Source organism: Puma concolor, chromosome A3 (assembly GCF_028749965.1).
Source record: "Puma concolor isolate L17-30 chromosome A3, mPumCon1.1.hap2, whole genome shotgun sequence".
Taxonomy (NCBI): Eukaryota; Metazoa; Chordata; class Mammalia; order Carnivora; family Felidae; genus Puma; species Puma concolor.
The window spans coordinates 41,576,931-41,590,067 of record NC_141669.1 but is presented as its reverse complement, the minus strand read 5'-3'; the positions used below and the strand labels follow the sequence as shown (position 1 = coordinate 41,590,067).

Here is a 13,137-nt window from a genome sequence, read left to right as displayed (position 1 = left end):
GCTAAGTCTACCACTTCTCAGCCACGAACTATGGGCAGGACCCTTAACCTCTCTGCATGTATCCTTGTCTTCAGAATGGGGATGGTGACAGCACCTGCACCTCACCGGGTGGTGACGAGGCCTGAATGAAGCAATGTATATAAAGCACGTAGCACGGTGCCTGGCAAAGAGCCCTTTCTCGGTAAGTGTTAGGGGGTGGAAGCTGACATGTGTGCTGCTAACATCCTGGAGGAAGAGTAAGGAAAGGATTATAAGCCAAACAGAAGCCAACCTATAGCACTTCTCCCCTTACCAGCTCATGTGAATGCCTATAAAGAAAATGACACTGGCTGTGGGGAAGACATCCTGAGCCTGGGTGACTAAATCGAACCTACTGGTTTCTACGTTACTGGATTTTAAAATAGCAAGTGACTCTCCTGAAAGGGACACAATTAAGATCTCTATCCAAAGTGTGCTTGCTCTTCTCCTGCTTTTCTTTATTAGCAAACTCGGTACCATTAATTACCTCCTTCACAGTATTAAAGACTGGTAAGCCCAGATGTGTCTTGCCTCCTTTCCCTGGAGTGGTTCCTCCAACTAGTTGGGTGCCATATTCCAGTGCCTGCTGGCTATGAAAGGTGCCCTGAGGGGAAAAAAAGCGCAAGACTCATGAGAAAAGACAGACTGGGAAGCCTAAAGGCAATCTTCAGCAACTTAGAAAAGAAAAACAAATAGGTTAACTATTTCCCAGAATGTGATAGTAACATATATCCAGCATTCTCAACAACTTGCTAAACCCAGCTCTGAACCCTGAAACAATCCAGGGCTCTGCAAAGCCAAAACAGGTGTTGTTTGGAGTCTTTAAAAAAAATTTTTTTTAATGTTTATGCATTTTTGAGAGACAGAGCGCAAGTGGGGGTGGAGCAGAAAGAGGGAGACACAGAATCTGAAGCAGGTTCCAGGCTCTGACCTGTCAGCACAGAGCCCGATGTGGGGCTCGAACTCACAAACTGTGAGATCATAACCTGAGCTTAACCGATTGAGCCACCCAGGTGCCCGTTGTTTTTTTTTTAAAGGGGATCTCCCTTTATTCAATTTTCAAATTCGGCTAATGGTCAGAAACACCTGTGTGTTTACTTAAACTAACACCTCTTTTTCACTGTTCTCCAGCTCCTGACGTCCTCAGATCCCTCATTTATGCAGTTTAAAATCCATGGTCAATCATTATAAACACACAACAACCTTGACTCTCTCTCACTTCAACTTACACATCTAACAAAATCACAATCTTGGTTAAATCCAGTTCCCCACCTACTCTAAAATCATACATGTGCAGTCAACCAGTAGCTGGAGAAAAAAACAGAACCATGCTAACTGATCTCACTTCAAAATACTGGTCACTAACCTTAAGGCAAGCTTTTAATGCTGCCCAGCCAACATCCCATAGTTCCCTATCCATTCACTCTCCCTCTTCAACTCAGCACTACAGACATTTGGGTCCCGTGGATTCGTTGTTATAGAAAGTTGCTCTGTGCTTTGCACAATGTTTGGCAGCATCCCTGGCCTCTACTCAGTAGATTCCAGTACCACACCCTCCTCTCCACCCCACTCAGCTGTTGTGACAACCAAAGATGTCTCCATAAATTGAAAGACTATTTTTCACGAGGCTTCTAGGGCTCTACCTCCCCTGGTTGTCCTCTTCTTTCTCTCTCTCCTTAGACCTCTCTTTTGCATCTAAATTTGGCCCCTGAGGATCTCATCCCTTATAATGGCAATAATCCATTTGGCGACTCCTCCCATACACAGACACACACACACACACACACACACACACACACACACACACACACACACACCTCCATACCCAACCCAAACCTTTTCTTTGAGCTCCAAACTCACACTGTCAACTGCCCACCTGACATTTCCACTTGGAGTACTAACTGGCAGGCATCTGAATGTGCTCAAAACCAAATTCCTGCCCACCCCCCACACTCCCCTCCCACTCCCCCCCATCTGGGTGAATGACAATTCCACTCCTAACAGATGCCAGATCAAAAGTACTGAAGTCACCCTTGATTCTCTTTTTCTTCTATCTCACATCAGACACATTATTGCCCTAACTTCAAAATATACCTGACAGTGTCTCATCCCTTCTACTGCTACCACCATGGTCTAAGTCACCATCAACTCTTGAAAGAATATTGCTCTTGGCTCCCTTTCATCTGTTGTCAACACAGCAGCCAGAATAATCCTGTTAAAACATAAGCAAGATCCTAACACTCCTCTGATCAAAACTCTCCAGTGGTTTTCCACTTCACTCACAGTCAAAACCAAACTCCTTATACGGGCCCGTAAGTCAATACTCAACCTGCATCCTCACATCGGAACTCCTTCACTGCCTGGCCTCATTTACTATTCTCCCACTGCTCATTTCACTCCAGTCACGTTGGCCTTGTGGCTACCACACACAACAGGCACATTCCTGCCTCACGGCCTTGCTGTCCCCTTTGCCTTGAATGCACTTCCCTTGATCCCCATCCACTTGCTTTGCTCTCACATCTCCCTTAGATCTTGACTCAGGTCAGGCTTCCCCTGACCACCTGACGTAAAATCCCCCCTTCCCCAACCTGAACACCACCACAACCCCACACACATACACACACTTCTACCTCTGGCTTATTTTTTCCAGAAAGCATTTATACTCTCTAACGAACCACATAATTTACTCATTGGTTTTGTTGCCATGTTTTTCTCCCTCCCACCACTAAATATAAATTCTAAGAAGGCAGTGATTTCTTACTACTTTGTTCACTGAGAAATGGCACCTAAACCAACACAAGACATACAGTAAGCACCCAATAAGCAATTGCTGAAATTGAATGGATCTATATGGTCATTCTATACAGACCTAAAAATGCTGACCCAACTACTCAAATTCTATTACAGGCATAATAATTGGGACTTCACAAGGGACTTCAGAAATTTCCTGATTCAACTTCTTCACTTTTCAAAATAGATAACTTAGACCCAAGCATGTTAACTAACTTGTCTAAAGTCAATGATGGAGTTCTGAAAAGAACCACAAGCCAATGCTCTCTCTTTAAGCAGTGCTATTCAAAGTGTAGTTTGTAGACTCTAGCTGGTCTTCAGTGAGATAAACACAAAAAGAAAAAGAATAAAAAAATTACAAAAAACAAAGGAAAAAAATGAAAAACAAGAAGAAAAAAATAAGTTAAAAAACAAAAATAAAAATGACAGTTTGCCAACTTTTATAGCAATATGATATTGTTGCAACTTTTCTTTTGCTAAAAATATTGGTCTGCATTAGATTGAAAACTAAAAGCAAACAAACACCCAAATTGGTCTTTCACTCTAGACAGCTTAAGAAGCACTGCCCTAGATTACTACTCTGTTAAACAAATTCAAATGGACTTATTTTTTAGTCCTAAGTAGGGCTAAAAGCTGTTAATAAGCTTATTTTCCTTAGTTTCCCCATTATCACCATCCAGGTAAGAATAGAAATAGTTTTAGGAGTTCAAATCCAGTACCAGAAATTCCACCTACTGGAAATGTGCATTGTTGAAATCCACTCTGAAATACAAATATTCCTCATTCATATGTGGAACAATGTATACGCCAAAAAAAGAACTAATGAGACAAAACATAGATTTCCTATGAAGATAAACTCAAAATTTCAGACTTCATTGTTATCTCTATAACAGAATCTTAACTAATATGAGACAAGTAAGGTTCCCAATTACTTAAAAAAAAAAAAAGTAAATGAGAAACAATGCAATTGCAAGTAACTGAAAGACACTGAAACCACCTTGGCTTTCAATATTTAGGCAAACCATCACTTAATTCAGGAAGCACAGATAGTTTCAAATATTGCTTATACCATGGACAACTGCTCTTTTAAAAAAAGGTCATAGGATAAGATGTCATAGGATCATAAAGAGTTTAGTAAACAAAAACACCATATATAATAAACTAATGCAGAGAATTAGGATTAATCAAACATTTGATTATATGCTAACACAATTAATATATAACCAAAAGAGGACTGAAAATGATTTTAATTGGCTGAGGAGTGATAAAATGTACTTCAAATCTTAGGTGAGCATCAGCTTTCTTTTTTTTAATGTTTTTATTTATTTTTTAGACAGAGAGACAGAGCATGAGGAGGGAAGGGGCAGAGAGAAGGGGAGACACGGAAGCTGAAGCAGGATCCAGGCTCTGAGCTGTCAGCACAGAGCCCGACGCGGGGCTCGAACTCACGAACCGCGAGATCATGACCTGATCCGAAGCTGGACGCTTAACCAACTGAGCCACCCAGGCGCCCTGAGCATGAGCTTTCTTTAGAATACATATACATGGAAGTTAATACTCATAAAATTTATGGTTATCAGAATAAATAAACCAATTTTACCTAGGAACAAAATTTAAAGGTTTCAGGTGTTCCTTTTTTTTTTTTAATGTGGATTTTTTTTTAAGATAGTAGAGAAATAGAAGAAAGGTCCAGTTATTTCAAGAAAATAACTCATTTTTGTGCCAATAATTTCAGAAAAAAAGTAAAAAAGCAAAAGGACATTTTGTATCAAAAACCTAACCAAGTTCATTTTTTAAAAAAACCCAAACCTATGGAATTTTAAAGCAATTTGTAAGTACTTTATTTACTTTTATTTTTTTTATAATTTGTTTATTTTTTAAATTTACATCCAAGTTTGTTAGCATACAGTGCAACGATTTCAGGAGTAGATTCCTTAATACTCCTTACCCATTTAGCCCATTCCCCTCCCACAAGCCCTCCAACAACCCTCTGTTTGTTCTCTATATTTAAGGGTCTCTTATATTTTGTCCCCCTCCCTGTTTTTGTATTATTTTTGCTTCCCTTCCCTTATGTTCCCTATCTGTTTTGTATCCTTAATTCTTTAAATGGGTGAAGTCATATATTTGTCTTTCTCTGACTAATTTCACTTAGCATGATACCCTCTAGTTCCATCCACGTAGTTGCAAATGGCAAGATTTCATTCTTTTTGATTGCCAAGTAATATTCCATTGTGTATATATATATATATATATATATATATATATATATACATACACACACATACATACACACCACATCTTCTTCATCCATTCATCCATCGATGGACATTTGGGTTCTTTCCATACTTTGGCTATCGTCAATAGCCTATAAACTTTGGGGTGCACGTGCCCTTCTGAAACAGCACACCTGTATCCCTTGGGTAAATACCTACTAGTGCAATTGCTGGGTCATAGGGTAGTTCTATTTTTAATTTTTTGAGGAACCTCCATACTGTTTTCCAGAGTGGCTGCACCAGTTTGCATCCTCACCACCAGTGCAAAAGAGATCCTCTTTCTCCACATCCTTGCCAACATCTATTGTTGCCTGAGTTGTTATGTTAGCCATTCTGACAGGTGTGAGGTGGTATCTCATTGTGGTTTTGATTTGTATTTCCCTGATGATGAGCATTTTTTCATGTGTTGGTTGGCCATTTGGATGTCTTCTTTGGAGAAGTGTCTATTCAAGTCTTTTGCCCATTTCTTCACTGGATTATTTGTTTTTTGGGTGTTGAGTTTGGTAAATTCTTTATAGATTTTGGATACTAACCCTTTGTCTGATATGTCATTTGCCAATATCTTTTCCCATTCCTTTTAGTTTTGCTAATTGTTTCCCTCGCTCTGTGGAAGCTTTTTATTTTTGAGGTCCCAATAGTTCATTTTTGCTTTTGTTTCCCTTGCCTCCAGAACCGTGTTGAGTAATAAGTTGCTACAGCTGAGGTCAAAGAGGTTTTTACCTGTTTTCTCCTTGAAGATTTTGATGGCTTCCTGTCTTATGTTTAGGTCTTTCACTCTTTTTGAGTATTTTTGTGTACGGTGTAAGAAAGTGGTCCAGGTTCATTTTTCCGCATGTCGCTGTCCAGTTGTCTCAGCACCTTTTACTGAAGAGACTGTCTTTATTCTGCTGGATATTCTTCCCTGCTTTGTCAAAGATTAGTTGGCCATATGTTTGTGGGTCCATTTCTGGGTTCTCTATTCTGTTCCATTGATCTGAGTGTCTGTTCTTGTGCCAATACCATACTGTCTTGATGATTACAGCTTTGTAGTATAGCTTGAAGTCTGGGATTGTGATGCCTCCTGCTTTGGTTTTCTTTTTCATGATTGTTTTGGCTATTTGGGGTCTTTTCTGGTTCCATGCGAATTTTAGGATTGTTTGTTCTAGCTCTGTGAAGAATGCTGGTGTTATTTTGTTAGGGATTGCATTGAATATGTAGATTGCTTTGGATAGTGTTGACATTTTAACAATATTTGTTCTTCCTATCCAGGAGCATGGAATCTTTTTCCATTTTTTTGTGTCTTCTTCAATTTCTTTCATAAGCTTTCTATAGTTTTCAGTGTGTTTTAAACTTTTGTTTTTAAACAAAAGTTACAGATATTTGAATATTTAGGTATAATCCTATAGATCAAGGGTTGGAACACTATGGCTTGAAGGTATGGTCTGCCACTAGTTTTAAAACTGTTTTACTGGTATACAACCATGCCCATTCATTGACATATTATCTATAGCTGCTTTTATTGAGTAGTTGTGAGAGAGACTGTGTGGCCCACTAAGTCTAATGTTTATAATCTGGTCCTTTCCAGAATAAACTTGACAACTCCTACCCTATATTACCAAAACGCCACAGAATAGACATGACAATTCTTTTAATTACAGAAAAATCATTAACTTTTAAATCACACACAAAAAGTCATTAACTGCTTTTATCTTGCCATATCTTATTTTAAGAATGAAAGGGATACTATGGGTTAAGACTCATGGCTATCTTCTAATTGATTTGGTAGTATTCCTTTATTTTAAAAACATCTGCATCTATTATGATGGAACTATAAATTTGTATAAATGTTTTAAAGGGTAATTTATCAATAGCTATTAAAATTTTAAATACACAGAATCTTAACACTCAATTTTTCTTTTATGAATCTACTTTATAGACATATAAATGTAGAATATGCATTATAGCGTAGAATGATAGGAAGGCAGGAAAGGAGATTCTTATGTTGCATCTTATTGTGGAATCACATTGCACATATATTTAAAACTTTTGCAAATTCTAGGATGTAAGCAGGGGTAGGGACAGACAATGAATATAAGTGAATGAGAACAAATTAAAACACTTCAGGCAATTTTGCCTGCTAGCCCCCTTGAAGACCATTTGCCAAGAGAGAGTCCAAAATGAGAAAAGTAGGTGTGCTGATTCTTCCGCGTATCTCAGTTCCCAGGAGCCTCTCTGGGCATAAGCATTTCCCCACACTGATCTGTGTTTAACTGTGCATGTTTTTTGCAAAAGGCCTAAACACACGCCATCTACTTTACCTAGTAGTCAATTGAAGAAACAGTAATCTATTCCAGTGCTGGGGGAAAACCAGTGGTATTAAACTGGCTGAAAGAGATTATGTGGGTTTCTAACATCATGTGCTCCTGGGGAGGGACTCTCAAGGTAAGTTTAAACAGAGTTTTCATCTTATAGGCTGACTATAGTACCCAGCCCCACCGCCCCCCACCACCAACACCAAGATAGAATTCCATCGCTGTACTGTATGCTTTTCTGCAACAATCATATATTATAACTTTTGTGATATTAAAACATAGAAAAGAGTTTAAAATGTTTTTGTATATGTAGTATGCATCTTCATAAAACATCTTGACACGTACCTGCTTACCAGTGAAACCCTGGCAAATAACCTTCGTATTTTTATCAACGTAGAGATGTTTCCGGGAAGCTATATAGGAACAATGCCGAATTCCATTCTGTTGCCCTGAAAAGTAAAGAAAATATGACACATTATAATTTCTCCAAACTATTAGACCATGAATTGAACTTAGTGACACACACACAAAAAAAAAACAAACAAAAAAACACAACCACCCCAAACCCTCTAATACAGGGGCTATCTTGTGATCATGGAAACTTTAAGTGACACACAAAGACTACAGAAATAGAGAAACAAAAAAGGACACTGTTCTCTTCTCCAGTATCCCCTCTACCAAGAACCACAATCTTGTATCCTTTTCTAAATGTATAAAGAAAGGCTTAAGTCTAGAATTTTCATTCCCCAAAGACAAATGGCTCAAATTAAACTCAGGGACCAGGTATCATTTGTACTAATAATGTTTGCTAAACAGCCACATGCTTTGCCCATTTTACTCAACCTTTTTTTTTTTTTTTTAAGTTTCCTTATTTTTTTAGTAATCTCTACACCCAGTGTGAGGCTCAAACTCACAACCCCGAGATCAAGAGTCACATGCTCCTCCGACTAAGCCAGGCAGACGCCCCTTCCTTACCCAATCTGTTAAAGCCCAACATCTATAAATAACAGGTAAGTGAAGAGGCACACTTTGTTAGGAGAGCTTGTAAGAACTACTCTGCAAGTCATTCCCCAAAATAACATTAAATATTAACATTAAATGTTAACATTCAATATTAAGTCAGAGATAAAACTTGTCTAATACACAACCCAAGGTTACTCAATTTGATATCTTCTGATGTAAGACACCAGACCTTACATATAGAAGAAATAGAGAAAATGAAATAAATAAGCAGATGAGAGAAGAACATTTAAAAAATACCTAAGTTATTTTCAGCAAACTACCTCCATGAAAACTGATAAATCTCTTTAGTTACTAATACCAGCTCCCGTATTTCACAAGTCAGTAGAAAGTAAAGCACTGATGAAATAAAAGTGTGGGCTACTCTCTACTTTAAAACCTTCATTATAGCCCCAACTTGCTGTCTCTGTGGCCCATCCCTGGCCCTTTTGAAGTGTCAGGCCATCCTCTTACCATTGAATTAACCCATAGAAGCTAACTCTAGAAAAGAACATCTTATGACATATTTGTCCAGAGTCTACTCCATGCTTTCTGTTTTGAATCGCTGCCTCTTGCCCTCCTAAATCCTCAGACCTTAGGTTCCATAACTGATCTGTATCTGGCCCTTTGGGTATCTCTTGAGCAGTCTTCAACTCCTGTGCATACCTCAGTTTCTAACAACTTTGAATTTCGGAATCCCTTGTACCTCTAGGGAAGAGACAGGCCAAGATTCACCCTTCTCAACTGGGAGAGGAGTGTTCTATGTGCACATAGATCTGCTGGGTAACAGAGAGCTGCATTTTTGAACTGGAGTATGCTGAACGAGGGACCATTAGGGGGCACTGAGGGTCAAGTCCTGCCACAGTGGGCACAGCCAAGCACCTGAACCTAGGACAGCAGACCCTACAAAGGGAATTTGCAGCCTCAGGGCTCACCCTAGCCAGTGCTGTCACTTAAGACCCATTCTTGCCAATGGCTCCATTCTCACAGCTGGAGACCCACAACCACTATACTTGTGGAAGTATTCCCACTGCTATTCCTGACAGAATCTGCTTCACCAGTCCTTTCTATTCCTGGAATCTTTAATACATGGTCCACCATCAGGAATTTTCAGACAGGATAACAGATTCGATCACAAGATCAAATTATAAGATCAGGGTATCTGGAGTGCATACTTGCTAAAAGGCAATACTTGCTTTTTGAAGGTAAAGCTGGGCCCTCCACAAGAATTCTTATACTCACTCTTAAGAAAGGAGAAATCAGACAGTTCACCTCTCCATCCACAGGAGCAGGAGTGGCCCTATCACCCCAAGAAAAGACAGGTCTGCCTACATCCATAAAGCATGGGCTCAAGAGCAGAACAACTAAGATCACTATCTTCTTCTTCTTCTACTCCAGACCTCCTAGATTTATGGAGCTTAAGACTTCACAACCCAAGATCTCTGGTGCCCACAAAAACTGCATCAGAAAGTGTGATGAAGAGCAGCTGACCTTACAGTTTCCTAGCCCTTTGGTATTGCTCAGCCTGTGCAGTTGACCTCGACATTCTAAACCTCTGGTGAAGTCGATCTTGGGAGATCTGCCATGCATATGTGTGGGCATGTGTGTGCACGTATGCATGGGATCTCTCATCTACTGTATGAGCCCACGCTCATATAGATGTAACTACAGCTAAGCTATAATAGACTATCATGACCTTTGAGCCAAATCTAAAATATATGTTTGAACACAAGAAATTCCCGATATTTTGCCCTAACAAGAAACCTACATGATGCCAGACAAGGTGTCAGCGGTACTGAAATGAGGATGCTAGAATAATCAAGCACATACCCTAGTTCCTGGAGTTGTCATCATTCATTTATTCAGTCAACACTGTGGATCACCTATGCCAAGCCACAATACCAAGTATCAAGGATAAAGTGTTGAATAAGAGTCTCAGCCCTCAAGAGACCCACAATTCACCTGAACTGACATAAAGCGGGCCAGAAGTACAGTTGAAAAGTACTGTGGTAGGAATAGGCCTTGGACATCTGGGGTAGATAAACTCTCCTGTCCCAACTCAGTCTGTGTATATTGGGGGGTAGGGGAGGGTTTGGGGCCGGGAGGTCAGAGAGGATAGGGTTAAGGGATGGATTCCTCACTAGGGCTACCTCCAAAATGAGCCCCAGACTACCAGCAGTTCACACCTAAAATCCCTGCTACTTTATTGACTTCCAGCCTCCTAAAGAAGTAGAGGGTTGTATGGTTCCCGGCAATGGCTGTAATCTCTCCGCAACTAAAAACTCTCTTCACATCTGCCCTAATTCTAGCCCATGCAACCCCTTGGCCTCAGATCATCTAACCAGACACGTGCACCTGCATAGTAAAGATCAACATGTCACAGGAGATCCCAGATAAGGAACCACTGACTACTATATGCCTCTTTTTCCAAAATACTGCTCCAGGACATGTAGGTCAACTGAATGAGAGATGCTAGCAATCAAAACAGTCTCTGAAACTCAAAGGAAAACCTGAGGCGCCCCAGCAAGCCATGATAGTGGTACTTCATAATCACCAAATATGCTCTTTTAATCCCAGAAACTCACCCCACCCCAGAGGAGCCTGCCCTATCTCTGGCCTTTTACACCAAACACATTCTCCCAGATACCATGGCTGTGAGGAGGACCTAAGTACAGAGGCTGACTGTACTTCATAGTTCTCCTCACCTTCATCTGTGCCTCCTCTACAGCTTCAGGATGGAAATAATGCAAAATATGCTTATATTCCAAGCAAAACTCACCGAATTCTTACTTCTATCATTCTTTTCCTCATCCTTTCCTACTTTATAATATCATGGCCCAGAATCGCAGGCTGGAGGCTCCCCAAGAAAGCAGCCTCTCCTCATCCCCACTCCTGCACCTCTTCCCCTTCCTTCCCACAATCCCAGCGATCTCTTTCATTTGGCCTGGCAGAGAGCAAGCGACTAGCTGCTGTAAACATTAAATCTGTCAGACCAGCTCTATGCATGTTCTTTCCCTACTTGATTACCTCTCCACTCAAACCATCAATCAAACGCCCAAAGTAATGAAAAATAGTCTATTCTACTTCTGCTGAAGAAAGCAAAGTGGTTTACAGCACGGATCTTCAATTGTCCATCCACCACTAAAAGATGCTCAGTCACATTTTGGTTTTAAATGCGAACCTGACCTCTATAAAACTACCAAGTAACTAGAGAAAGTGATTTCGTAAGGTTAAATCAAGAACACAAGGCATACACGAGTGGTCCCACCATCTTGCAAATACCTTTCACCTTTCAATTAAGAGAGTCAATGGTACTCAACTCCCTGAGAATTTCACTTGCATTAATTCATGTAAGTTCACATTTAAATAAAACATTGGACAGTGAGGAATCCTTAAGTCTTCACATGACATTCATGACTTGTGAATATAATGGGGCGTGTTTAGGGGATCTGAGATTAAGAAGAATGGAACCTGCAAACACTTTTATGTGGTATATAATACTTATGCCACACACTATGTACAAATGGGTGCACACAATCTGCTACTTTGTTTACTGCCTTATTTCTCAGAAAAATTATTTAAGGTTAAATTTAGTTCAAGATTATTTCAAGTACCATCTAAATACTTTGGAACTTCTAAATGTAAATGCCATGACTATAAGGCCCGTGTCTTGTATATCATAGTGTCTCCCATATGGTAAAGTGCCTTACAGAGTCGTGGTACAACATATGTTCACTGAATTTCAGGACAAGAGACAGGGTCTATAAAAAACACACCTCTATCAAGCTAAATGTCACAAGTTCCATCTCATTTTTCCTACTTAACAGGAAAGAAGGGGAGAAAAACCTACATCCATTTTTGTACATGCAAAGATCACAGGTTTCCCTAAAATTCTTCTAAATATTGCACAGACGTCCAGCCCTAAATGCTGCTAGCAGTCCCCAAAGCTTTTATCTTAATCTAGTACAAATTCCATACTAACCTTTTTTTTTTTTTTATTAAAGCAAATAGAATCCAGATGCAGTAATGTGATGTAAATAGACTATTTCACAACAGGAAAAAACAAAGAGCTTAAAGCAAAACATACCATAAGCAGAGATAAGGCAGTGACAGACCAGGAAGTGTTTTCATAACACATTAACGACAAGGAATTAACTTTAGCAACATGAAGCACCAACAAGGTAGAGACCAAAGCCTAACAGAAAAATGGATAATGGCCATGAACAAGAAACACAACTAAAGACAGACAAATGGTATACCAACAGATGATGAGCTACCTAACTTAACTAATGTTAAGAAAATGAGCATTTTAGGAGCACCTGGGTTGCTCAGTCAGTTGAGGGTCTGGATCTTGATTTCAGCTCAGGTCATGATCTCATGGTTCATGAGATTAAGCCCCAGGCCGGGCTCTGCACTGACACCACAGAATCTTCTTGGGATTCCCTCTGTCCCTCCCATGCTTACATGTGCACACCTACGCACAGTCTCTCTCTCTCTCTCAAAATAAATAAATAAACATTACCGAAAGAAAGAAAGAAAGAAAGAAAGAAAGAAAGAAAGAAAGAAAGAAAGAAAGAAAGAGAAAATGAGTGATTTAAATTACATATTAGGGCAGCAGGAAGGCCTGAGGTTCGCCACCAGGAAGAATTTCCCAATGGTGAAGGCTGCAGCTGCCACACCTTGGGCCATCTCCAGGGAACGTGGTGGTGATGCCTTCTCTCCAGGTTCTTAGAAATCGGGCAGCCTAACCTTGGGACTGCATCCCA

At 39.9% G+C, this 13,137-nt stretch overlaps 1 protein-coding gene across 2 annotated transcripts in view; it reads right to left on the bottom strand.

The window, feature by feature from the left end:
- SUCLG1 (succinate-CoA ligase GDP/ADP-forming subunit alpha) overlaps positions 1 to 13,137 on the bottom strand; it is a 42,251-nt gene that overhangs the window by 23,810 nt on the left and 5,304 nt on the right. For both annotated transcript variants that reach the window (XM_025931865.2, XM_086700735.1), the window contains exons 2-3: positions 7,718 to 7,821; positions 506 to 622 (exon numbers count right to left, since the gene is read on the bottom strand). In XM_025931865.2, the coding sequence (XP_025787650.1) occupies positions 506 to 622; positions 7,718 to 7,821 (221 nt within the window). The remainder of the gene's footprint in view (positions 1 to 505; positions 623 to 7,717; positions 7,822 to 13,137) is intronic.